At 42.6% G+C, this 23,324-nt stretch overlaps 6 protein-coding genes across 9 annotated transcripts; 3 read left to right on the plus strand and 3 right to left on the minus strand.

Annotated features, from left to right (window-relative positions):
- Positions 1–11: 11 nt before the first annotated feature.
- Positions 12–1,658, plus strand: Zfrp8 (Zinc finger protein RP-8). Its single transcript, XM_020946788.2, has 3 exons — positions 12–683; positions 739–823; positions 885–1,658. Exons 1-3 carry the CDS (start codon positions 415–417, stop codon positions 1,572–1,574), a joined length of 1,044 nt encoding a protein of 347 aa, XP_020802447.2. The 5' UTR covers positions 12–414; the 3' UTR covers positions 1,575–1,658.
- Positions 1,586–4,540, minus strand: Naa35 (N-alpha-acetyltransferase 35). The gene is made up of 7 exons (XM_020946772.2): positions 4,432–4,540; positions 4,269–4,376; positions 3,805–4,174; positions 3,177–3,747; positions 2,941–3,122; positions 1,844–2,881; positions 1,586–1,785 (listed from the first exon to the last, which is right to left on the minus strand). The coding sequence occupies exons 2-7, from the start codon at positions 4,277–4,279 to the stop codon at positions 1,645–1,647; spliced, it is 2,313 nt and encodes a 770-aa protein (XP_020802431.2). The 5' UTR covers positions 4,280–4,376; positions 4,432–4,540; the 3' UTR covers positions 1,586–1,644.
- A 310-nt stretch (positions 4,541–4,850) lies between these two features.
- Positions 4,851–18,058, plus strand: speck (GNAT family N-acetyltransferase speck). Of its 4 annotated transcripts, none has more exons than XM_020962660.2 (4): positions 4,851–5,997; positions 16,102–16,263; positions 17,189–17,341; positions 17,410–18,058. In XM_020962660.2, exons 2-4 carry the CDS (start codon positions 16,141–16,143, stop codon positions 17,842–17,844), a joined length of 711 nt encoding a protein of 236 aa, XP_020818319.1. In that variant the 5' UTR covers positions 4,851–5,997; positions 16,102–16,140; the 3' UTR covers positions 17,845–18,058. The 4 variants fall into 4 exon arrangements, with proteins under 4 accessions (XP_020818319.1, XP_020818338.1, XP_020818310.2 ...); XM_020962679.2 differs by lacking the exon at positions 4,851–5,997 and adding an exon at positions 11,170–11,243; XM_020962651.2 differs by lacking the exon at positions 4,851–5,997 and adding an exon at positions 13,666–15,025.
- LOC110181085 (uncharacterized) lies at positions 17,980–18,778 on the minus strand. The gene is made up of 2 exons (XM_020948757.2): positions 18,641–18,778; positions 17,980–18,475 (listed from the first exon to the last, which is right to left on the minus strand). Exon 2 carries the CDS (start codon positions 18,377–18,379, stop codon positions 18,065–18,067), a length of 315 nt encoding a protein of 104 aa, XP_020804416.1. The 5' UTR covers positions 18,380–18,475; positions 18,641–18,778; the 3' UTR covers positions 17,980–18,064.
- DnaJ-60 (DnaJ-like-60) lies at positions 18,563–19,741 on the minus strand. Its single transcript, XM_020962691.2, has 4 exons — positions 19,424–19,741; positions 19,254–19,365; positions 18,871–19,196; positions 18,563–18,808 (listed from the first exon to the last, which is right to left on the minus strand). The coding sequence occupies exons 1-4, from the start codon at positions 19,471–19,473 to the stop codon at positions 18,637–18,639; spliced, it is 660 nt and encodes a 219-aa protein (XP_020818350.2). The 5' UTR covers positions 19,474–19,741; the 3' UTR covers positions 18,563–18,636.
- On the plus strand, positions 19,675–21,847 carry spag (RNA polymerase II-associated protein spaghetti). Its single transcript, XM_020962639.2, has 6 exons — positions 19,675–19,973; positions 20,063–20,346; positions 20,406–20,614; positions 20,674–21,245; positions 21,298–21,583; positions 21,641–21,847. Exons 1-6 carry the CDS (start codon positions 19,818–19,820, stop codon positions 21,724–21,726), a joined length of 1,593 nt encoding a protein of 530 aa, XP_020818298.2. The 5' UTR covers positions 19,675–19,817; the 3' UTR covers positions 21,727–21,847.
- The last annotated feature ends 1,477 nt before the right edge of the window (positions 21,848–23,324 follow it).

A 23,324-nucleotide genomic window follows, 5' to 3' on the forward strand; every position in this document is an offset into this window, starting at 1 on the left:
TAGAGGTGACACTTATCGATACTTTGGGCATATCGATTATTTATTACACGAATAAGAAAATGTGGCAACTCAGATTCAAAGAGAGTCACGAGGCTGCCCTATGAGCTTTTTTGCAAAAGAATCAATTTTTCCGGTTGACTAGCAGGGCTGCGCCCTCAACCCTAGACGGTGAAAAATGGCGTGGAGACGAAAAATGGTTGGGAAGCCGTAATATTTTCAGCCACATCTGGCAGCGCCAATGTCACGGATCTTCTTAAGTGTGACCAGTTGTCACTGCACGTGAAATCCGCTCTTTCATCGAAAGAAATTCGGCGGCGGGCATACTTGCAGATATTCTTATTATTATTATTGTGATTTTGATTGATATTAAACCACTTCTTTTACTTTGGCAACAAGTGTGTTGAGTCGATTGAAATGGAAATTGACTTGGGATTTGCGGAAAAACGGGACGATGTCAACTGGCTAACCAACCGATACTTTCCCAGCAAGTTGGGCGGTCAACCCGCGTGGCTGGAACTGGAGAGTTTGCCGCCCCCGTCTCAGCTGCAGTGCAGAAAGTGCAAGGCACCAAAATCCTTCCTGGTCCAACTTTACGCTCCCTACGAAGATGACTTCAATTTCCATCGGTCGATCTATGTGTTCCTATGCCGGAATCCGGACTGTCAGCAGGCCCAGAGTGCGGAGTAAGCAACGGGCATTCTTCCCAAGAAATGTGACTAACGAATGTGGAAATTTCAGCAATTTCACGGTGCTAAGATCACAGTTGCCGCTAAAGAACAAGTTCTACTCTGAGGAAGATCCAGATGATGAAGGTGATCCTCTGGTAGGAGACATACATCAAGGCTGCTAAAGATCTCCAGTTACTCATTGTTTTACTATTCCAGCCAGCTATTCCCTGCTTGAAGAAACTGTGTGCCGCCTGCGGTTGCCATGCTCCTCACGCCTGTGCCAAGTGCAAAGCCATCCATTATTGCTCCGCGGAGCATCAGCGGGCGCACTGGCCACGCCACAAGCTAAACTGCGGATCCACCTTAAAAATTAATCGCGAACCGCTCACTAAAATTGAGTTTCCTGAGTTTGAGATCGTGATGGACAGCAATCCTACAAAGGCGTCGGAAGACGACAAGGACGACGATGCCCGTTTGGCAGAGTTCCAGGAGCTGGAGGCCAGTGGCAAGACTGGCGACCTGAGCAACGTGTCCGAGGCGGAGATGGACAAATACTTTGGCAACACGGCTGCCGCTGATGACAAGACCTTTCGACAGTTTAAGAAGCAAACGGCAGCGGAACCCGAGCAGATTGTTCGCTACAAGCGTGGTGGCCAGCCCCTGTGGATTACAGACACTGCCAAGTCCGTGGCGGATCAGCTGCAGTCTTTGCCCAGCTGTACTAGTTGCGGAGGAGCGCGACAGTTTGAGTTTCAGATTATGCCACAGACCCTGACACTGCTGGACGATGAGAACCTAGATTGGGGCGTGCTGGCGGTATACACTTGTGCCATGAGCTGTCCCATCGAAGGCTATGCGGAGGAGCTGCTAATCAAGCAGGACATTGTCGCGGATGAGCAGAGTTGACACAGTTAAAATGCATACATGTAAATTTTATATTTTTGTCAATTGCGGAACACGAACACGAAGACATTGTCTACTTAAGCTTGATGATGGGGAAGTAGCTGTGCTTGGAGAAGTCAAACTCTGGTTGGCGCTTCAATTCCTTTTGGTGGCCACGTGCCAGCACATTCATCACCACGAAATTGGTTCGAGCGATTTGAAGGAGATCCAACATCTGGCAGGAAATATTTTCTTTTGGATTATATATTCCGTGGATAGTAGTTCTTACTTACCTCCTGGTCGGGATTCTGAATGCTCTCCAGCACATTGCGCGCCTGATTAAAGTGCTTGCCCGCGTAGGTGTAAAGTTCTTCAACGCTGGGCTCCATCATATGTTCTCTGATGTTCCTGAATTCCCCATACGAAACGGGCGGCGGGCTGGTCAGCGTTGCGAAGGGCAGGAAGCGGCGATTGTAGCGGATCTCTTCGTTGTCGAACTGGGACAGGGGCAAACGCACGCGTCCGTCTTTGGTCAATGCGCCCATGGCCTTGTACATGCCACCGCAGAGGCTGAGCAGGGCGTGATAATAGACAATCTCTCCGCGGTACGGACGCTGTTGCTTCTTGTTCTTTTTGGGCTTGGCAGCCTTGCGATTCTTGGCCGCTCCTGCACCGGCGCTCTGGAGTCTGCTCTGATGCTCTGCGTACTCTTCCTGGGCTAGCAGAATGTTCTCCGTGCGTGTCAACGCTGACACCAGAAAGCCAATGAGGAACTCGTATGGGTACCAGTATATGTAAAGGAATTCATGGACAGCATACAACTCCAACTCAAAGCCGGACATCAGAAAGATCAGCATGGCACGGAAGCAGTTGTACAGCACCCAGGTGGAGAAATGGGTACTATGCTTCAGTGCGGTGGCCATCGACTCGTTGCCCTCCATGGCGCGCTCGTTAGCGAGCTGGTTCATCAGCGAGTCCAGACGCGCCGCATCCACCTGAATGGTGTCGAAGTTCTCAATCAGACGCGCTAGCTTGTCCCGCTGCCGGGCGCGATTAAAACCGCAGATGCGGATAAACTGGGTGAACGTGTTCATGTTGATGCAATAACGGAAGAAGTTCTCTAGGTGCTGCTGCACCTTGGGATCGGCGGCCACCGGATGCTTGGCATTTAGCACGGGTGGGGAGTTGAAGATCTGCACGGAGTGTCGCAGGAACTGCTTCATGGGTAGCTTGCCATGCACCATCCGAATGTTAGAGCTAAACAGGCTCTGTAGAACGCTTCTGGAGAGGATGCATTGCCCCGACTTTTTACTGTACTCGATGAAAAAGTTCTGAGAAAATATTCAGATAAAATGGGTTTCCTTTAAATTCTTAGCTTAGCTTAGCATACCAGAGCCGAGTAGTAGTCCTTGTGCTTGACGACTTTGCAGGCGTACTTAAAGCGCGAGATCATCTCCTCCAGGAACTGATAGCTGGCCGGACGATCTCTGATCTTAATGCTGCGCGGAAATGCGGGCGGCTGGCTGCGATCGTGAATGCGTGGCGAGAAGCCCATGGGATTGGGCGCCTCCGCTAGAGGAAAAAACAGCGGTTAATACTCACAGGGGTTGATCAGTGCTCACTTACAGCCTTTCTCCGGCTGGATGCCTCGATCCATGGTCTTCCTGATGAGCGGCAGCAATTCCATGGCCACCTTAAGGTTCTTGTGGATCTCATTGATAGACTCGTCCGTTGTGTCGGCGTTTGCCATCTGCTCTACTTGGTAAATAACCTGGAAGAGGTTACGCATAAAGCGCAGCCTGTTTACCACAGCCATCCAATCCTCTGTGGCCGTTAGCTTCTTGCACCTACGCACCAACTCGTCTTCGACATCCTTGAGAGCACTATATACACCGGCGGGTTGGGCCTTCTCAGCGGCCAGCAAGGCAGAGTTTCCATACAACTGAAAATCCTCCTCCTCGTTGACGGCGGCCGCGGAAATAATATTCTTAATCACCACGATGAGATTGCGCACGGCCGTGCAGAAGACGCGCAGTGCCCGGTCCTTGATCTGGGAGGGAGCGTGCAGATAAAGGCAGGTGAAGAGCACCTGGTCTATGGAGTTACCCTCCAGCCAGGAGACAATGCAGGAGAAGAGAGCATCGAAGGTACCGATCAGTTCGGCTGGCGTGAGATCTTCCAGCTTGATGGCGCCCGTCTACAAATGAATCCACGTTTAGCAAGGACATCACAACATCAAAATTTAAAGTCTTACTGCAATGGCAGCCTCAAAGGAGGGCGGCGGCAGGTCCTGCTTATCGAAGCCCATGCCCACGTCCATCTTTGGGTCCATTATCTCAATCGCCGACATGGCCTCGAATAACCCGAACAGCATATCCTGGGCCAGCTCCCCAGGCAGTAGTTCGGTGCAGGCGTCGTGAAACTCCTTGGTGACATCCACCCAACCGTGAATTGGGTACTGTGTGATGTCCTCGGCGGCACCGCCGCCTTGCAAGGCGCGCTGCACCTCCGGATCGAGGAAACCGCACTCGCCCACGCTCCATTCGTCCTTCTCGGAGCTGCTGGCACGTGCAGCCGCGGCGGCGGCTGCTGTGGCCGCCTGGAAGTCAGCTGGATCTGAAACGCTGCTCGGAAAGAGGGGTAGGAATTTATAATATATATATACATATATATATAGATAGACGGATTCCGAGCACCGGTGGTGCTGGCTTTCCTCACCTTCCGTTCATGGTGCTCTGCCTCGTACAGCCGCGCAAAGTCGCTGCCTATGTCTCCTGTTGGCGCTCGTCGGGCGAAAAATTTGTGGCTCGCCTCGCTACTGGTAGTCTTTTATTTATAAATTATAATATTAAAACCCAAAAAAATTTACCAGAATATTTACCTTTTGGTCACTCTGATTTCCGGAGCTGTTACTTAACATTTTACATCTTACACATCTGGAGAACGATTTGACACGTTTACAGATACACTCACTTGTGGCGTCGAATTTTCTACATGGGGGAGAATTTTCATGTAAAATGTAAACTTCGCTAAACGCAGTCAAACAGTGCTGGTAAACGAAACGTTCATCTTTTGGTTCCGATACCGATAGTTATTTAATTAGCGCGCCAAATCTTGAAGCTTTTTCTAGCCCTGGCTTAACAGCTTCCTGCTAAAGTTACCAGAGTTTGGACGTTACAACTGTTACGAAATTCAAATGCTGAGTCAGGTGAAAATGGGAATAAACAGGAAGGCTGGTTCATTGGACTGCCGGCGTTGGCGGCGGCGGCAAGCTCATTAACGAAACCAATTGACTGAACTGCAAGCCAGCGATTTCTGTGAGACACACGACCAGCAAAACCCAACAGAACTGTTCCGTAGCCGATAAAAGACGGACAATAGTCGGGAGCTTTGTTTCGTTATTAACCAAATATTCTTATCTTGAAAAAAAAAAAATGCTATGAACCGGAGGGGAACGCGTCTACCTTATCAGTGGTCCTCTTATCGTGTGTGGTCTCAAAACTCAAAGCGGAAAAGCTCGCTCGCGCTTTTACTCGGGATTTACTGGGCGCCCGCCCCACGGATTTTGGGGTTGTCCGTCGTCGCCTCCTGAATGTTACAAGTATCGAATAAAAAAACACTCGAGGGGTTGAATTGGTTTGTTTACACCAAACGCGGGACTCACTCGCTCTCCCCAAATCGCTCTTACTCTCCATTTGGGTTAATAGCTCCCCAATTCTCCCTTGTTTTTCGCGATTTCACTCAAATCGCAGATAGTTGTGAACTCGTGTTAACTAACAGTGGGGATATTCGAAATAACAGAGAATATAGTCTAAAAAAAGGAAAGGTTTTAGCCAACATTTCACCTATTCGAAGCTGTTTTAGAGGAATATGTATTACAATAATTTCTTTATTCATTTTAGAATCTATAACCCAAGCTTAGGAAAAGATTTGACGATGTTTTCATCTACAAAAAACTGCGTAGTTTTTCTTAATATTTACAGATCATTTCAAAACACTGAAAAAATCGTATTATGTTCGAATATATTCACTGTTAAAGGCGAATACATTCACTGTTAAAAGCTGAGTGCGTCCTCCATGAAACTTGAGAGCGACGGCCAGTGACTAAACTCACTCAATGAATGAGAAGAACACAGATTGAGAGAGAAATCGGGAGAGACCGAGTTTGACCGGCGAACTAAAATTCTATTTAAGCAACGCTCGCTTGTATTGCATTTCAATCTGTTTTCGTTTGCCTATAAAAAAATAACGCGGAAAGCATCGCGATCTAAAAGGAAATTACTGCTACGAAAATTACGAAAAATATTTCACTTTAAAACAAGTCCAACTAGTACAACACAATTGTGCGTGAAATCCAAAAACATAAGTTTCTAACAAATAAAAGAAAACATCAATCCAAACCAAAGGAGGCGGCATATTAGCGCCTACTTATTAGCCAATCTCACGCGTAAGTTGCCAACGAAAATAAGTTTTTATTTTAGACTTTAATAATAGAAACCATACAAAGCATCCACTCTGTCACACAAATGTTTTCTTTCAAGTTCTTCGAGAATTAAATAAAAAACACAAAAGAAATTTAACTATAAAAAATATACATATATGTATGCATTTATTTGTGGGACATTGGATAGGGACAGTGCTTCCCCCACGTACTAATTAAATGCGAACAACGAAAATTTAAGCGCCTAATGCCGCAGACGACGCGACTTTTTGGCAAGTGACCAAATCAAATTATTGAAATTGTCGAAACTATATAAAGAGAACAAAATGCTTGACGTGTGTCACATTAAAAACAACAAGTTGAGGGCTTTATATTTAAGATCTGATAAGTATAGTTCACTTTCTTCAACTTCATTTACTTACCTTCTTTCTCAATTGTTTGATCTTTTAAAGTATGTTGGGTTTATACATTGTTTTAAAGGGTAGGACAAAGATAAGATATTTTCCTTATCGTGACGAACAAAAAGAGACATTGGGCCCCGTCTTATCAAGTCACGCAATATTGCTGGCAATACACCTTCCAGATAGCATTCAACTAGAAGTGGTATGTTTTTCAAATCGATCCAGGAATATGTTTGTTACTTAACCGGTTGTCAAGGCTGCCGCGGCTTTAAGGTTTGTGCCACCTCCCCACCATGCCATGCCACCCCCAATATAAGGCCCATCCATCGCTGACCGGGGGCGTGACAACTGACCAAACTTAATCGTGGCCCACACGCACGAGTTAAGCTGCCAATAACAAGCAGACAAGCAAATACACAGCCAAACATGATGGGAAACTGCACACGGGCAATGAAAATCACGGTCCTTGGGCAAATATGTGGAAAACAACTTCTTTCTCCACACACACACACACACTCGCTCGCACACATTCGGTGGCACATGTGTATCCTATTTATTTCAACTGATTTGGGGGCAACGTGGCGTATGAGCAATGCCCGAGGCAGCCTCTACGAGAGAGCCACAAATAAGGCGGAAATTCCTGGCATCGCAATCGAAATCGGGGAGCAGGAATCTGGCAGCAGACTCCTGTCCCTCCACAGGCTTCCTCTTTCTTTTATATACAGTATTTTGTATCGATTTGATTGGATTTCATTCCATTTGATGCTCCTGCTCCGTACGGGTTTGTGGCTTTTTAATACGCTCCAATAAAGCTGACTCTGAATCCAAGCTGAATCCCAGTTAATTGGATTTAATGACAGTCAAACTACCCTAAATCGAATTGTTATTTGCTTTTGAGAGAGTGGGTAGTATCCTTTAGCATTCTTTGACTTCTTTTTTATATAGAAAGCATTTCTGAACTTGGTTTAAATATAAAATTTCTTGGGAAAAGAAGTCAACAAACCTTATCACAGAAAGTTTTTTAAAGAGAATTTCAAGATTTAGAGTAGTGTTTTACTCTTTAAATTGACAAGAAATAGTCAAGGATGCATTAAATAGTTCAATTTAAGGACAAATCTCCTTTAAATTAAGCTGATATTTGAGATAATGGTAACATTTCCTTCACTCACTCTTCGATTTCTTTTTTTATTTCAAAAACTTTGAGCCAAAGAAGTTTCAGTAACTAAAAGTATACTTCAGAGTTTGGCAAGTTAAAGTTAAACAAGTTCATGCTAGAGAAGTTAGACTGTAATTGACCCAGCAGGGCAAACAACCAATAAGTAAAAACTCTGGTAAAAGGATTTGTTACAACACACAACAACAACAAAAAGAATCCCCGATTTAGCTGCAACGAAGGCACACAAGTTTTCGCATTTTCCTTTCAGCTTTGGCTCTGGCCCTGGCTCTGGCTTGGTGTGTGTTTGTGTGTGTGCTGACTGAGTTATGGAGGTCCGTTTCTCATCCAATTAAATTAATGAAAGTGCATGAATATTTCAGGTCCAGAGATCTCATTCAGAATGGCCAGAGAGCAGCATTCATTAGGCTCCTGGCCAGGCCTCTGTGTCAATTAGTCAAAGCGCTTTAAGAGCCAACCAATTAGGCTAAAATGTTTGTTGCTCCTTCAAGCGCAGTTAAATCCCTCAAATCAGCGCGAAAAAGGACAACTCTCCCACACCGCTGTCCTTTAAAGGACCCTCACACAAACAATAACAATGAAAACACATCAAAATCAATCTGTCAACAAAAAGTCGAGCAAAGTGCTGACAATAGACAGCAGACAACAGGCGAGGGGAGGACCAGAGACGACGCCCCGGGGAACTGACAAAGCATCCCGGCTACGTGCCCCTCAAAAGCCGTTGTGAAGGACCAGCAGCAGCAGAAGCACACCGCCATGCCTCGTTCAAGTCTCTGAAGTATTTAAAACACCCTTCAGCTGGGACGAGCACCGAAGCCCAATCCCATTACCATCCTTATTCTCCTCGAAAGTGGTTGTGTGTGAGTCGGATCTCGTTTTATTACAAGAGGAAAGACAAACAGCAAAATGGCGCCAACATTGTCAGAGTGTCAGCTTGTTGCTGCTGCTGTTGCTGCTGCTGCCGCTTCTGTTGCTGCAGGCAGCCGAGCGGCAATGGCCATAATGAGGATGCGGAGGATGAGCATGCGAATGCCGCTCTGATGATCATAATGATGACGATGAGGATGAGGATGCCCACTGGTGCACGGCATTCGCTTGGCTTACTGCCAGCAATTTGCCCTGCCGTGCTTTCAGGGCTCACTGGAAATAATTTGGTTATTCCTTTAATATCAATGGGAATTAATATATATATAGTTGTGGTTTAAGAACTTGGTAAATTCTTAGTCAGTTTAATTTTTATATACGTGTTTTATTATCATTATTAAAGCCGTTTAATTGATCTACATGGCTTTAGCTTACAAAAAGTCATTCAAATAACATGGAAAATATAAAATTAAGTACATAAATCGTTTTTCAATTTGGTTTTCTTATAAAAGTTATACATAATTTTTTAATTTTTGTATTAGGTATAGAAATTAATAATCACCCTTTAATATTTATTTCTCTTTTTTCTTGCTAACTTTAACTTCCAAATTGTAAGTAGAAATATATAGCCTTGAGCTTCATTCATTCAATTAAATATTTTGAAGGAAAATCTTTTTAACTCTGCGAAAAATTCACATTAATAGACGTGGCTTATTTCATTGTCTTTATTTAGTAAACTGTTGTTATCAATAGGGGTCAAGCCGCATTAAACAATTTGTTGACCCCAAAATGTAACCAATTCATAAGCATTCAAATACTCAATTGCATTTCTCAGTGTTTGTGTGTGTTCAGTGTGGCATACACGGCGAATGCGCAATGTGTCGTTGTCAGGGAAGCTGCATCCGTTGCCTTTAGCGAGGAAGTGGAAATGGAAATGGGAATGGGAATGCGATGGCGACTGGCGAATGCCGGAATGGTGATGGCAACGTATGTGCCAGCCAGATTAGATGACGGCAGAGTTTATTGTTCACTGCTGCTTGCAACAACAGCACATCCTCATCCTCATCCTCATCAACATCTGCATCCTCCTCCTCTTTCCCCCCTCTGTGTGTGGCATATGGCAAAAATTATCTGCTGCCTTGCAGCGATTTTTGCATATTTCACTGGTAACTAGCCCAGATTGAAAATGGTAGTGGAAGTAAGATGGCAGCCATCCCTTTCAACTTTGGCCAACCGGAATGCAAATGGGAACTCAGGGTGAGGAAATTGCCTGTGCCAGTGATGAATTTAGATGAAGTTCTCTCTGGCTGGTCGCTCGGCAAAATTCGAAATGAGGAAAATGCAATTTAAAACTTAAATGGATAATTTTCAGATGGAACCAACAGTCGGAGGGTGAAATGAAATGAAATACATCGCCTACATGCCATATCCGATGTTGAATTAAGCGGGGCAATTTGCATAGAATGGGAAAGTGTTCGGTGTAAATAACCTTTTTGTCGCATTTGGTTTCCGAGACAATTGTGCTTGGAGCTCGTGCAAATAGTCGAGATAAAAGCACTTTAATGGCTCTATGTCTTAATGTGTTTAGAATGCAGCATTAGCCAAGTTAAGAAGCGGATTTGAAGCGGTGAACTCAAAGCAACGACTAGTTTATACTCCGGAAATTATTCAAGTTCAGGAAAAGGCCTAAAAGTATACCTTAAATATCATTGGAATAGCGGGAATTACCTAAATATATCTGAATAGTTACGATTTTTCTATTTAAATTTTTTTAAAGATTTTGTTTCGTAATACTAGAACAAGTATCTGCTTTTTTTAATGTCCAAATGACCTTACTTTTCTTATATGAAAGCATTTTTTTTAAATTATGTAATTTGTATTCTTTCTAGAAGCAAAGTATAAAAGTTGTTTAAACAATAATAATAATTTAATTAGTTTGACAAAACGATGAACTAATAGCCTTTGAATACTCTCCCAAAAATGGTATTCCTTTTTAAAAACATCCTATTTAAAATGTATAAAATCTTACTAATAATTTACAAATAAATAATTAATAAGTATGAAAATGTTACTTTCCTTTTAAGTAAAGATTTTCCAATAGGGCATACCCCCAGAAACCATAACAAAAACACACACACAGTGCAACATCGGATACAAATCCGAATCCAAGTCTGGACAGACGTCCAACCGGAGCTGCCACAGACCTTGGCCGTGGAAGGTGTCGAGGTGGGGTTGGTGGGTGGCAAATTCGATTAGACGAACTTTGGAACTCTATCAAGCTGAGGCACAGTTTCAATGTCTCGGCCCCATCGCCTGCGTCTCCGCCACCGGCTGCACCCATCTATCACACTTGCATATCGGATGTGGGCTTTCGATTTCAAGTCACGTTTGGCTCTCGAGCCGATCTGGCCACAGTTGTCCAGCTTTCAGCTCCCAGCTCCGTACTTTGGCCGTGGGCCATTTGTCCAAGGCGCCGCTGCCGCTGCCGCTGACAGAATTTAATTCCGGCAAAGTTGTCGGAAAAGCCCCGGTGACAAACATTCACTTTGGCCAAAACCGCAGGCCCAAACTATTCCGTTCTGAGTTCAGTTGCCAAAGGTAACAATTGCAATTGATTTATGGCGTATGCAAATTGGAAATGTTATTTATATGACAGCTAATACTAATTGTGAGTATGCCACAGTTGCCTCTCAGCAGGTGGAAACTATTTATATATTGTTAACTTATCCGAATAAATGCATATTCAAAGTGGAATTTACACGTGTAACAAGTGAATCTGGAAAACATATGGTTTATTTAAATCTTCTTGTAAGGTAGAGATTTATTTTGAACATGTTTTAAAAGTTATTGTGTTTAATTTTGAACTTTAATATATTAAAGAGATAAATTTATACATATTATTATTATTAGGCCCTTAAAGGTATGATATTTTTGCAATTTAAGGATCATATTACTAGAAACAAGTAGAAGCCTGTGTATAAAAACTTATCATAAAAATGTTGCTAAGTAAATGTGGTAAGAACATTTTGAAGATCTGTCATCATATAAATGTTGCACACGTTCTGCAAACCCAATCAATAACAATTACAATTGTTCTTAAATATGTAAAAAACATCCCCCAAAAATATATTTATAATATATTAATATGCAATATTTATAATATTCAAAGTGTTAGAGTAACGATACTTCCCTAAACTCATAAATATCCATACTAGTTTGTATGGTTATTTATTTATTTAACACTTTAATTGATAGGCGGACGCCTACTCCGCGATATTAAATCTTAATCGTTCGGACATTTTATTAAAATAATTTAAATGTTCATGCATGACTATATAATATAATAAATTAAAAATGACCGCGGTACTGACACCTGGTGGAATTGCATAGTGGGGCCTTGCTCGAAACTAGTTTAACTCAAACGCTTAAACTTGACAGAGATAATCATGGTTCTTATGGAAAGCTCCCAATAATTGGCCCCCTCAGATTATATGATAAGGCAAGAGATAACGCCAAAGAAATGTCAGAAACAAAAGCATTTGGTGGCGTTTTCATCAAATCAATGGAGCGTTTAGCAAAACGTTTAATCATTTCGATTTTATTTACAAATTGCCAGCCATCATGGCGTTAATGTGATTTTAATTATCTGTATGCAAACAGAATCGCAACGAGGCGATGACGGCGAGGCCTGTGATCAGCACTTTGAAGTCGTCATTAAATCGCCGCAGAATATCACTCATGCTGGTACTACTTACTAATACAGTGGGTTCAAGAAAGGCACTGCCCAATTAAAAAAATAACTATAAAAATGCAATAACTTTTCTCTAAGCAACCTCTATGACTTCCGTTTAAAAATTACTTGAATACTTGACACGTTTACAAACTATTTAAGACCGATTTTTATTTGCTTAAATACTTTCCTGACTGTCTGTTCATAAATAATTACGAGAGGCCAACTATTAAGCATATGTTAATTTAACTTATGGTGTCATAAAACATTTGTAAGTGTCAATTAGTCCCGATATCGAATGTGCACATAATCCCACGGACCCCACAGAAGCTCGAACTGTGTGTCGGCGGAAACTTGTTTCGCCAAGCTTTCAATAATTTTTGGCAAACCTGTGAGTTCCATGCGATTTAGTGAGGATCATTATAAGTATGACAAGGCAGAATTTAAACTGTAAACATATTAAATATATTTGATAGAATTCTTATAGATTTTAAAGTGCATTGACACATATTTGTATAAGGTTTCCTTAATTAGAGAATCGATTTCATTCTTTTGTATCGGTTTTACTCACCCCTCTGAATATAAAAGGTGGCTAAAATTATAAATGTATAAAACAAACATTGCACCTGCAAGCCCTAAATGGTTGCCAGGCTGATTCATCTGACCCAAGGAAGGAAGATGTTATAACCTGGACAATGGAATGAAAGGAGGCGCGACTCTGACGACGAGGTTGAGTTAAATTTAGAGTTAGCCGCTCTTGGCTGGACCAGATCAGCTGACCAGAAACGAGTTGCTCCGCAAAAACAGAAACAAAAACCAGACCGAGTGACTAAATACTCATAATGTAAACAGAATTACCCATGAAAAGTTTCCAGTGATTGTGCATGATAAACAGTTTTCGGCGACAATTTTGCATATATTTTTTATTGTCTACTAATTGCGTCGGCTTTCGGTTGAACAATCTATAAACAAAATATTTAAAATATTCCATCAACTCACCGAGATTTGATTCCAGTCCACGGGGAGTTGATTCCCCCGCAAAGATCCCCCTTATTATTGGCCGATAATTGGTCAGGAGAGCGCGCACGCCAAATTAAACAAATCGTTTTGAAGAGCACACGCTGCTGCCAGCTAAGAATGTAAATACTATAAACCCCTTCGTTCCGTTTCCCCCTAGAAATATATATATGTATGATTTTTTTTATTTTGCGGGGGAGAGACCTCCACAATGGCGATGTGTGTTTCTTTCTTTTGTCGCATATTAATTGAGCCAGCGGCGTGCGCTCCGTTTGCACGGCCAAAATAAGCGACAGCTGCGAGCGGAAAGTAAACAAAAACAAAACGGGACGCGACGCGATGCGATGCGAGGTTTGGCTAGGCGAGCCTCAAAGGCGCAAATCATTCACATTGCTCATACGCCGTGTGGGATTTCTTGAAAAGGGGGAAACGTGCCTCTTTGGCGCTTTGCTTCTTGGGTTACTCAAAAGGGAATTTAATGGTTCATAGATTTTAATAAATACATGTGTATTTAAGTTGTAGCCCTAGCCTGCTCTTCTGCAAAAATAATCTAGCAAAATCACTCATACGCACTGTGGGAGGCTATTGAATATTAAATATTATTAGAAATAAGTTAAAATTGTTATTAAAGTATAATCTTGGCAAGGAATATCCATAGCCTTAGAATTTTAAATCCTTATTTCCTTCTTGTGTGCTTTGGTCTTTTGTAATGGAAATATATTTTAATATAAATTAGCTTCTTTTCTTATGAAAAATATTTCAAAATAAATCAACTCACGTATAATTCGTTGCTTTAAAAACAGCACTTTCAATTCTATAACTTTCCAGAATATAATATCTATATTCCTTTACCCAAATCACCTGGTTAACTAACCTTGATAGTTAGCACTTTAAGATGCCATCAACATCACTGCACTAATTTCGAACCCGTTTGTAAAGCACTTTGTGGCTTTATATTTTGCATTAATTTAATTTAAATCAATAACAGGAAAATGTCAAAAAACCGCTTACCACAAATCAAAGAGCATAGACCGCAAACATTCTGCCACGGTACAGCGGAAGCGGCGTAAGGGAAAGTCCCATTGTGGAAAGTACAGGAAACCGCAGAAAACTCGAGTTGTCACCGAGAGGAAACCAGTCACGTTTCTCCCAAGTCCCTCTCTCTTTTTTGTCACTGTCTCTCTTCGGCAGAGAGACAAATAAATATACATACATATATAGCGTAGGCAAATATCCCATATATCAGATCGATCTACCGGCAGCAGTTGGCTTTATCCAGTGCTTCTCGCTTCTCTCAGTCGCGAACAAACAGCCGGCGGTGCGGATTCAATCCGATATATACTCTCGCCATCTCGATCCGCCTTGGCTATATAAACAGAAATCGTGGCCGACGTCTGGCATTCATTGTTTGCTCATTGCAGGCAAATCAACTCTTTCCCAGCAGGAAGGAAAAAGGATATCAATATAGACATTTCATTCACCATTCAATCGGGTTCCACCAGAGACTACGTGTGTGTGTGTGCCTCGTTTTTTAGTGACTGTGTGTACTCTACTGTTTATCAAAGCAAAGTAAAATTTAAAACCAAACAGCGCCAAATACAAACAAAGACAGTTCAGATAAACAAAACATCGCAAAACGTGCGCCAAAGCTAAAACAAAAAAAAAAAGAAAAAGTTGAAGAAGAAGGGAAAAATTTGACCATAAATTTTCCCATTTCCTCACGTAGAACAAAAGAAAGCAGCATCGACATTTTTGCAATAAACAAAAAGGCCGAAATTCGCCATGGAAGTGCAGAATCTGCCCGATCAGGCTCGGATATCGAGCATCTTGCTCGACTCCAGATGTGGGGTAAGTGCGAGGCGCCCCTGACCTCCACCCACGGCTCACCTGTTTGCGGTGAAAAGGTCTATAAATACAAGTGGTGCACCCAATAATAGATAATGCTTGTATGTACATATATTCGGGTGAGGTCTCTCTCTAAGTGAGAGAGTAAACAAAATTGGAGGGCGCTTTCCTTGAGCGGGGCCAGGCACAAGCGACTTTGCAATTTAGCATGTGCGAATTTTCCAAATATTTGCCCGATCGCCTTTATTGCCCAGTCCGCTAGTTCGCTATTTTAGCCTGGCATTTATAGCAGATAAGTCAATGAAACGTGATTTTATATCAGACTATATACTCATTCCCCAAGGCGCCCCCAGAAGAGGCACTGAGGGAAATAGCTTGGTCTCTATAAATGCAATGAATTAATTAATAGACCAAACTCTAAACAATATCCAATATAAAATATCTTAAAAATCTCTATAAAAACTAGAACTCTTTAAATGCAAATCTGTTAAAAAATCTTGTAATGTTTTAATATGCGAAAATCAAACATTGATTTACTCATATATTAATTTGTATTAGCAAAGGGAATTGCTTTTGAAAAGAAGTTTAAACACTTGTTTATGATAAACAAATAATTAGTTTATCAAAAATTATAAATACATAACAATTTCAAGGGTAAACCATATTTGTATTAAACAAAAAAAGCACATGACTTACGGACAATAAATTAATATTTTTGTTTAAAGAGACGATGACGACAAAATATCTCACAGTTTTAGGGGTACACTGGGAACGACCTCAGTTTCTGTTGGATAATTTATGGCTCCTGTCGTTGGCAAACATGAAAAACAGAAAATTTAGTAAATATATAGAGCCGTGGAAATTGGAAATGAAAATGGAAATGCACGGGAATGGCGGCATCGTCATGTGTACATGAGCTGTACACAAAAAAATATACAAAAACAAATTAAAATGCCTTTCATCTAAGAGCCATAAATAATAATGTTTTTCTATAGCGTCGAACGCTTTTCCCGCACCAAAACCCCTCAGTCCTCAGTCAGAGACACTTCTTAACGATTTGTTTTGTCTGCCTTCCACAGCTGAACGAATTATATCCGATTGCCCGGCTGACACAGAAAATGGAGGGATCGCTTAATGTGTCTGGGAAGGATAAGGATGCGGACTGCCCCTATACCATCGAACTGATACGACCGGAGGATGGTGAGGCTGTGATAGCCATGCTCAAGAAATTTTTCTTCAAGGTAAGCACCTGCAACCGCAACACTTCTCACAATTTTAATTGCATTGTATTCGGTTTTGGGGGAATTTCTATTCGTAATTCGCTTGCATATCATGGAAGTTAATCAAGCTGAACACCTGTGCTTACCAATTCGGGAGCCCACATTTTATATCTTCCATTGTCGATTTAAATAATGTTTCCAGAGAATTTCAATTAGCGTCGACCGACCACGTGCCCCTTTCCGATCGACTTAATTAGGCTTTGATTTCAGCTCGAAATTCGCACAGTAAAAGTTGAATTAATTAAGTTATACCTTATCCCAGGCCTCAGATCTCTCCCGCTTAGAAGTCGGGAATATTGGTATTGGGTTTCACATGGAATCGTAGGTGTATATTATTTGGCTGTCGTGAGGTGGACTGGCAGCCCGGTGACATGATCCATGTCATGGCTAACTCTTTCCAGCTGGTCTCGCCTCACGACTCTTGGCGACGATCTGAAATCAATATACTCGCTGAGAGTTGATCTTGGACTTGTTCAGACTTCAATGCTCTGATGCCCACCATTGAAAATGGCGCCCTCCCTCTTAGACCCAAGACCTATGGACACTTTCAAGACCTATATTTAGTATGGCCAATGTGGAATTAGTATTCACGCCACGCCTCTAACTGAGCCAAGCAGCAAACCGCCGCCGCCGCCCTCTGGCAATATGCAAATCGAGTTCCGTTCGCTCGCAATTCTCCAACTGTCTCTATAAATTATTAGAAAAATCTTGATCCAGCGAATGCGTGCATTAATCATTTGCATCGAGATCGTGTCGCTTCGTAATTACGATGGTAATTTGTTTGGCTGTTTAATGGCACCTAAAGATCGTCAGATTACTGATCAATTTGGGGTGGGATAATGGGTACAAATTAATACACAAATTGAGTGACTAATCTGTTTTACAGGATGAACCCCTGAACACCTTTCTCGATCTCGGCGAGTGCAAAGAGCTGGAGAAATACTCCCTGAAACCCCTCTCCGACAACTGCTCCTACAAGGCTGTGAACAAGAAGGGTGAAATTATTGGCATATTCCTCAATGGCTTGATGCGACGTCCGGTAAGTTTGCATTCCCTAACTATAACACCTCAAATCTAATTCAAGTTTATCCCTTATTCCCTGATCAGTCCCCCGACGACGTGGTCGAGAAGGCAGCCGATTCGTGCGAGCATCCCAAATTCAAGAAGATTTTGTCGCTAATGGATCATGTTGAGGAGAAGTTCAACATTTTCGATATATATCCCAACGAGGAGCTGATTCTGGACGGCAAGATCCTGTCGGTTGATACAAACTACCGGGGTCTGGGCATCGCCGGTCGCCTCACCGAGCGCGCTTACGAGTACATGCGCGAGAACGGTATTAATGTCTATCATGTTCTCTGCTCCAGCCACTATTCCGCCCGGGTAATGGAAAAGCTGGGCTTCCACGAGGTGTTCAGCATGCAGTTTGCGGACTACAAGCCACATGGAGAGGTGGTCTTCAAACCGGCCCTGCCGCATGTCGGCATCCAGGTGATGGCCAAGGAGCTGGGCGGTGCGAAGACGGCGCAAACGAAGCTCTAGAGAGCCTCGTGCTTCTTTGGATTTTGTACTATGTGATTCTTTAGTTAGTAGTTCGGTGGCGGGTTCCAGGTAGTTCCATGTCAAGTGTCTCCACTTTCAATTCAAAGTAGTAGTAGCATAAACAGCCAGTACAAGTTACGTATTTATCTAATTTAATTAAGTGTTTCGTGTTTAGAAAGAGCTCAAAAATAAATCAAAAACCATTGTCTCTAAACTTTGCTTAGCGCCTGACACGACGAGAGTTCCGGGTGCGCCTGGCGGCTGTTCTCTTGGCCGCCTGCTTGCTCTTGGCGCGCAGGTTTCGGTTGGTCTTGATCCTGCTGCTGGTCCCGGAACTGCGCGAACTGGTGCTGCTTGTCGTCGCATTCCCGACACTGATTCTCCTCACGACCGTGTATTGCAAGTTGGAGACTGTCACTCTTTTTGGGATGCCAGCGTCAGAGGTGGAGGCGTTGGCGCTTTGCGCCTGCGAAACATCTAGCCAGCAGCTGAAGACCACTAGACAGATGGCGGCGATCAAAACAATTGTCTTCATGTTGATAGGAGTTTGGTAAAGCTTGGAATATGCTTCGATGGACGTTATTGGAGCGCTTAAATAGTCGCAGCACTTATTTGTACAGTTTGCAAATCGCTGACGAAGGCCGATGAAATTGTTTAATTTTAGCAAAACACTGAAGCATTTGCTTTGCCTTGAACCAAAACTAAACTATCAAAAGTATTTCTATCTATATATCCGCTTTAACGTTTAATTTGGTCTTTTGTCCATAAAAACAAAAAAAAAGGAATTGTTATTTACTTGGTGCTTGTGGCCTGGCTGAAGGGGTTCCGTGACATACGATCAATCATACGGCGCACTTGCTCCTCGTTGCCATACTTCTGAGCATCGGCCACGACGGCGGCGTGGTGGGAAACGGCTTCTGCCGAGATTTCGTCCTGCATCTGGCGATTCAGCTCGAAAGAGTGCCTACAAGAAGTAAACACTAGCGTCAAGTCATCAGTTCGATATTCCTTGAAAGAGATACTCACTTGACGGACGCGAAGCCAAAGAGGGCGCCAAACACTCCAAGAGCCATTAATACCAAGGCCACTCTCCAGTTGGAAACCCTGTTCACTCCCTTAATGCCATAGTAGGGTCCCGGATTTGGATCGTAGTTCGGCTTCACTTCCCAAAGGGGACTGCTGCCATCCTCGCCCACGGGACTGCGATCAGAGCGTTGCGGTTGCCACAGAAGGCTGTCATCATAGTCGCGCCTTCTCTGCGGCTTAATAAGGGTCCTATAGGCCTCGGATATCTGAACGAATCGGGCTGTGCGTTCGGGACTTGTTGCATTGCTCAGAACGTCGGGATGGTACTGAAGGGTAAAGAAAGTTACTAACAAAACCAACACGGATCTCTAAGTGAACCCTACCAGCTTGGAGAGCTTAACAAAAGCGTTGCGGACATCCCTGCTGCTGCAGTCGTTACTTATATTCAGCACCTCATAGTGGGTTTCCGTCTTTTTCGACTTTTCGTGGGAGAAACTGCGCATTTGGATGGACATTTACTTTACATAACACCATGCAGCCAGCGAGTCCTTACTTACGCGCACAGATGCCACTAGTCCTGGGCGACAGTACGAGTCGGAGCATCTTATATACTTATAAATTAAATTCTTATTTTGTTGGAGAAAACATAATTTCGAGAGATTAACCAAAACAAAACAAACTGCGAAAAGGCGACTTAGAACAGCTGTTCTGTTTTTCTCGAATGCTAACCAACACTAATTTTAGAGTTGCCACAGTATGGGATCGATAAAATTAGCAATCAAAATCGATTCTGTTTGATATAATGTATAATACAGGTGACAGACATCGATAGTCACCATGAACATCGGTACATCGATGTTTCTCGTCTTTTGAGCACTGCCGCGTCTAGATTGGTGTATATCCCCTATTCGGTCACTCTGGCAACTAGAAAATAACAAAAAATAAAAATGAGCGGTGCTAAAAAGGCCTTTGAATTACAGCGCCAGGTGCGCCAAAATGCACGAGAGTACGAGAGCTCTGTGAAAGACTTGTACTCGTGGGAGCAGGACATCAAGAAGAAGGAGGAGGAGCTCAAGAAATCGCCAGCCACTGTCGCCGCCAAGGTAAGAGCTTGAATTTGCCGCACACTCGTGCGCCGCGCTTCCCTGTCATGCTCACAAACACATACAAACAATACAATCCTTGATTCCAGAACCTTCCTGTGCGTAGCCATGTCCAGGACGCGACAACCAAGGCGGGAAAGGAGAGCCCGAGCAGCTCGGCGGCCAGCACGCCTACGGAGAAGCAGGATCTACCCATGGATCCGGTGGCGCAGCAGCACAAGAAGGCCAATGACATCAAGGACCGTGGCAACAATTACGTAAAGCTGGCGGAGTACGACAGAGCCATTGAGGCGTACACAGAGGCCGTCAATGTGTATCCCCATGATCCCGTTTACTACATAAACCGAGCTTTGTGCTACATCAGACAGGAGCGGTAGGCGAAGTTTGTTTTTGTGAGATTTAGAAGATTTCACTTAAACTTATGTTTTTCAGCTATGACAACTGCGTGGAGGATTGCGAGGCGGCCATTCAGCTGGACAAGCTTTGCGTGAAGGCCTACTACCGTCGAATGCAGGCCAACGAGTCTCTTGGCAACAATATGGAAGCTCTCAAGGATTGCACGACAGTGCTAGCCATCGAACCGAAGAACATAGAGGCCAAAAAGAGCCTGGCTCGCATTAATGACCGCCTACGCAAGAATGGTAATTGAGCTTAACTGGGTAATATTAAATGGTTAAATTAATGCTTAATTCGATTTCAGCAACCAAAGGCGGTCCAAACTTCACTCCTGATCGCCCTGACCTCATTGACATCTTGCCTCTCGATAAGCCCGTCTATAAGCGATCCAAACAACCCATGCGTCGTGTCCCGATTGTCGATATAATCTCTCCTCGAGCCGCCAGCGAGGAGACCAAGAACTTGCGCATCTCAGATGAGGATATTGACAAGATCTTCAATAGTAACTGCGGTTCATTCGAGCAGGTGAAAAATAAAGAAGTAAACCAGAAGGAAACACCACCCAGTGCCCCCGCAGATGCTCCCGCTGTTGAGATTATTAAGGAGAAAAAGAAGGACATAAATATAAGTCCTCCCAAGGCAGCCTCAAAGATTGATGTGGCCAAGGATGAAAAGAAGGAAATTAAAAGTGCGCCAAAAGCAACGCCAGCTGTTGTCGAGACCCCCAAAATTCAGAGCACTGTTGCCTCCCCGCCAAAGCCTGCCCGAACTCCCAGCGTAGAATCCAAGGCGATAATAGTAGAGGAAACTCCACAGAAAACTGAAAAGATTGAAAACGTTGCCAAGAAAATTAAAGACTCACCGAGTCCCGTAGAGGTAAGACAGCTTAAAGCTTAGATTTGTTAAGTTATTAAACCGTCTTTCTTAGCGTTCATTACCGCCGCCACCTTCGGGAACAGCTCAGTTTCATGTGACCTGGAAGGAACTGACTGCTTCACAGAAATACCAGTATTTGAAGTCAATCGAAGTTGCTAATCTGTGTAAGATCCTCGGAGCCGGCTTCGATTCTGCCATATTCACGGAACTGCTACGCACCGTTCACGACTTCTACATACCAAATAAGGAGCCAACCACGGCCGCTGTCCTGCTTGAGGTCAGCAAAAACGATGAATTCACCATTTTGGCCAAGCTCATGTCAGCTGAGGAAAAGAAGGGTATGCATTCAGTATTCCAATTGTAAGATCATCTCTATTTCGCTCTATTTTTTCTAGTGGTAACATCTATTTTAAGCGACATTAAAAACTGGCCCAACCAGAACTCGGCGGTGCTGGATAAGCTCCTAAAGGAGTATCTCTAACGTGGTCTAAACTCTCTTAATGTTTCAAGTTTAAATGTACTTATGTTGCTTCAAATTGTTAGCTCAAAAAACCGAAAAAATACAAATAATACATGGAGGATGTACAAGATGTTAAACACAATGCGAAATGGATTTGTTATTTGTATCAGATGGAATTGTGTGTAGATTAGTTACGCTAGAGCTAGAAATGGTTTGGTTCTTTGGAGCGTATTAGTTACGCCAGTTTGGGAATTTCTCAATCACATGACTCATGACAAGAGGTATGGTCAGATTTAGGTTTAATATCGGCATTAATTTAAAATGCAAGAGAAAACCACTTGAGCAAACAAACTGTTCTTGGTTCATTTCCTACGCCTGCCCGCCTGTCGGGCAATGAATATTGAATAACAAATTGAGTAATATGAATTAGTGTAATTTACATAAATAAGTGTATTAATTCAATCTGCGAAGCCACCTAAAATGGGTTCTCTCCCGGCAAGAACAACAACTCCATTAAGCGACGTTAAGTTGAAAGCGTTGATCAGTCGGGGGACACGCACACGCATGCGTATCATTACAGCGACACCCCGTCGAAGGAGAACATCCCCCAGCAGAGTCGGAGGGGTTCCGGCAGAGACACACATACACACACAGCAGCCTCCGATCCCAGCTAGAATCTCTGGAGGCGAACGCGGGCTGCGGCGGTACGCTAATTGCGTGAGAGCTGCACTAAGCTCAGGGGCCGCCGGGGTTTACTTAAGCTCCATTGTTGCTCTGCTGCTAGTTATAATTTAATTTACATTTTTCTTAACAAACGCTCGCTGTGATTTATCCAATTTCTCGTCGAGAGAGAAGCCCCGCGAGAGCGGTATTCCAGCAGAGTTGCCACACGGCTTGGCATTTATATTTTATTTTTAAATAAAGGGTTTTAAAATAAATACAACAAATCACAATTATATATACGATGTACGGCTTTATTTTATTTTACAGATTTTGTTTCTTAAAAATATACAAATCAAATGCCAATGACTGATCCTCATTATTTACGATTTTAGATATGAAAACGCATTCATTCAAAAATCAGTTAAAATACGAAAAATTACTACTATTACTATTACGACTATTATTAAAAATAGCAAGACGACCTTAAGACTTATAACGAAAAGAATAAATAAATCTTTAATAAGGTAAAACTTATAACTAATTTTAAACATAAATGTTACTTCATATGCTACTTAAGTTCTTTGCTTTATCGGATAAACACGTAATGAAATTTAAAGTAAAAATAATATATATAAAATAACTAACATTAAATGTTTTCGTGTTTAAATTATTATTATATAGACAAACCGCTTATAAGAACCTAACGCAGCAAATCGATTGTCTTTTTACTTGTATATATTAAATACGTAAGAAAATGAAAAAAAAAACTAAATTAAATAATAATTTCTAGGTTTCAACAATTCTATAAATATGATTAATCGTTGTTTATCCAAAAACAAGTAGCTATCACTGAGTCTTTGATAATAACAGTTCTGTGAGTTAAGGATAATGAAGCAAATTACACAAATTCATTTTTAAACAGTATTATTAGTTATTAGTTTAAAACTATGCTTTTC

This window comes from Drosophila serrata, unplaced genomic scaffold, assembly GCF_035046125.1.
Source record: "Drosophila serrata isolate PLE 108 unplaced genomic scaffold, ASM3504612v1 contig_184, whole genome shotgun sequence".
Classification (NCBI taxonomy): Eukaryota; Metazoa; Arthropoda; class Insecta; order Diptera; family Drosophilidae; genus Drosophila; species Drosophila serrata.

Excerpts from the sequence above, each read along its gene's own strand:
- Zfrp8 (XM_020946788.2), top strand. The coding sequence starts at position 415 with ATGGAAATTGACTTGGGATTTGCGGAAAAACGGGACGATGTCAACTGG. Across the intron at positions 684-738 it reads CAGCAGGCCCAGAGTGCGGA|CAATTTCACGGTGCTAAGAT; the intron begins GTAAGCAACGGG and ends TGGAAATTTCAG. Across the intron at positions 824-884 it reads ATGATGAAGGTGATCCTCTG|CCAGCTATTCCCTGCTTGAA; the intron begins GTAGGAGACATA and ends TTACTATTCCAG.
- Naa35 (XM_020946772.2), bottom strand. Across the intron at positions 2,882-2,940 it reads AGGACTACTACTCGGCTCTG|AACTTTTTCATCGAGTACAG; the intron begins GTATGCTAAGCT and ends ATATTTTCTCAG. Across the intron at positions 1,786-1,843 it reads TTCAGAATCCCGACCAGGAG|ATGTTGGATCTCCTTCAAAT; the intron begins GTAAGTAAGAAC and ends ATTTCCTGCCAG.
- speck (XM_020962651.2), top strand. The coding sequence starts at position 14,960 with ATGGAAGTGCAGAATCTGCCCGATCAGGCTCGGATATCGAGCATCTTG. Across the intron at positions 15,026-16,101 it reads TGCTCGACTCCAGATGTGGG|CTGAACGAATTATATCCGAT; the intron begins GTAAGTGCGAGG and ends TGCCTTCCACAG. Across the intron at positions 16,264-17,188 it reads TCAAGAAATTTTTCTTCAAG|GATGAACCCCTGAACACCTT; the intron begins GTAAGCACCTGC and ends TCTGTTTTACAG.
- LOC110181085 (XM_020948757.2), bottom strand. The coding sequence starts at position 18,379 with ATGAAGACAATTGTTTTGATCGCCGCCATCTGTCTAGTGGTCTTCAGC.
- DnaJ-60 (XM_020962691.2), bottom strand. The coding sequence starts at position 19,473 with ATGCTCCGACTCGTACTGTCGCCCAGGACTAGTGGCATCTGTGCGCGT. Across the intron at positions 19,197-19,253 it reads TTGTTAAGCTCTCCAAGCTG|TACCATCCCGACGTTCTGAG; the intron begins GTAGGGTTCACT and ends TTTACCCTTCAG. Across the intron at positions 18,809-18,870 it reads TTTGGCTTCGCGTCCGTCAA|GCACTCTTTCGAGCTGAATC; the intron begins GTGAGTATCTCT and ends TACTTCTTGTAG.
- spag (XM_020962639.2), top strand. The coding sequence starts at position 19,818 with ATGAGCGGTGCTAAAAAGGCCTTTGAATTACAGCGCCAGGTGCGCCAA. Across the intron at positions 20,615-20,673 it reads TGACCGCCTACGCAAGAATG|CAACCAAAGGCGGTCCAAAC; the intron begins GTAATTGAGCTT and ends ATTCGATTTCAG. Across the intron at positions 21,584-21,640 it reads GTCAGCTGAGGAAAAGAAGG|TGGTAACATCTATTTTAAGC; the intron begins GTATGCATTCAG and ends TATTTTTTCTAG.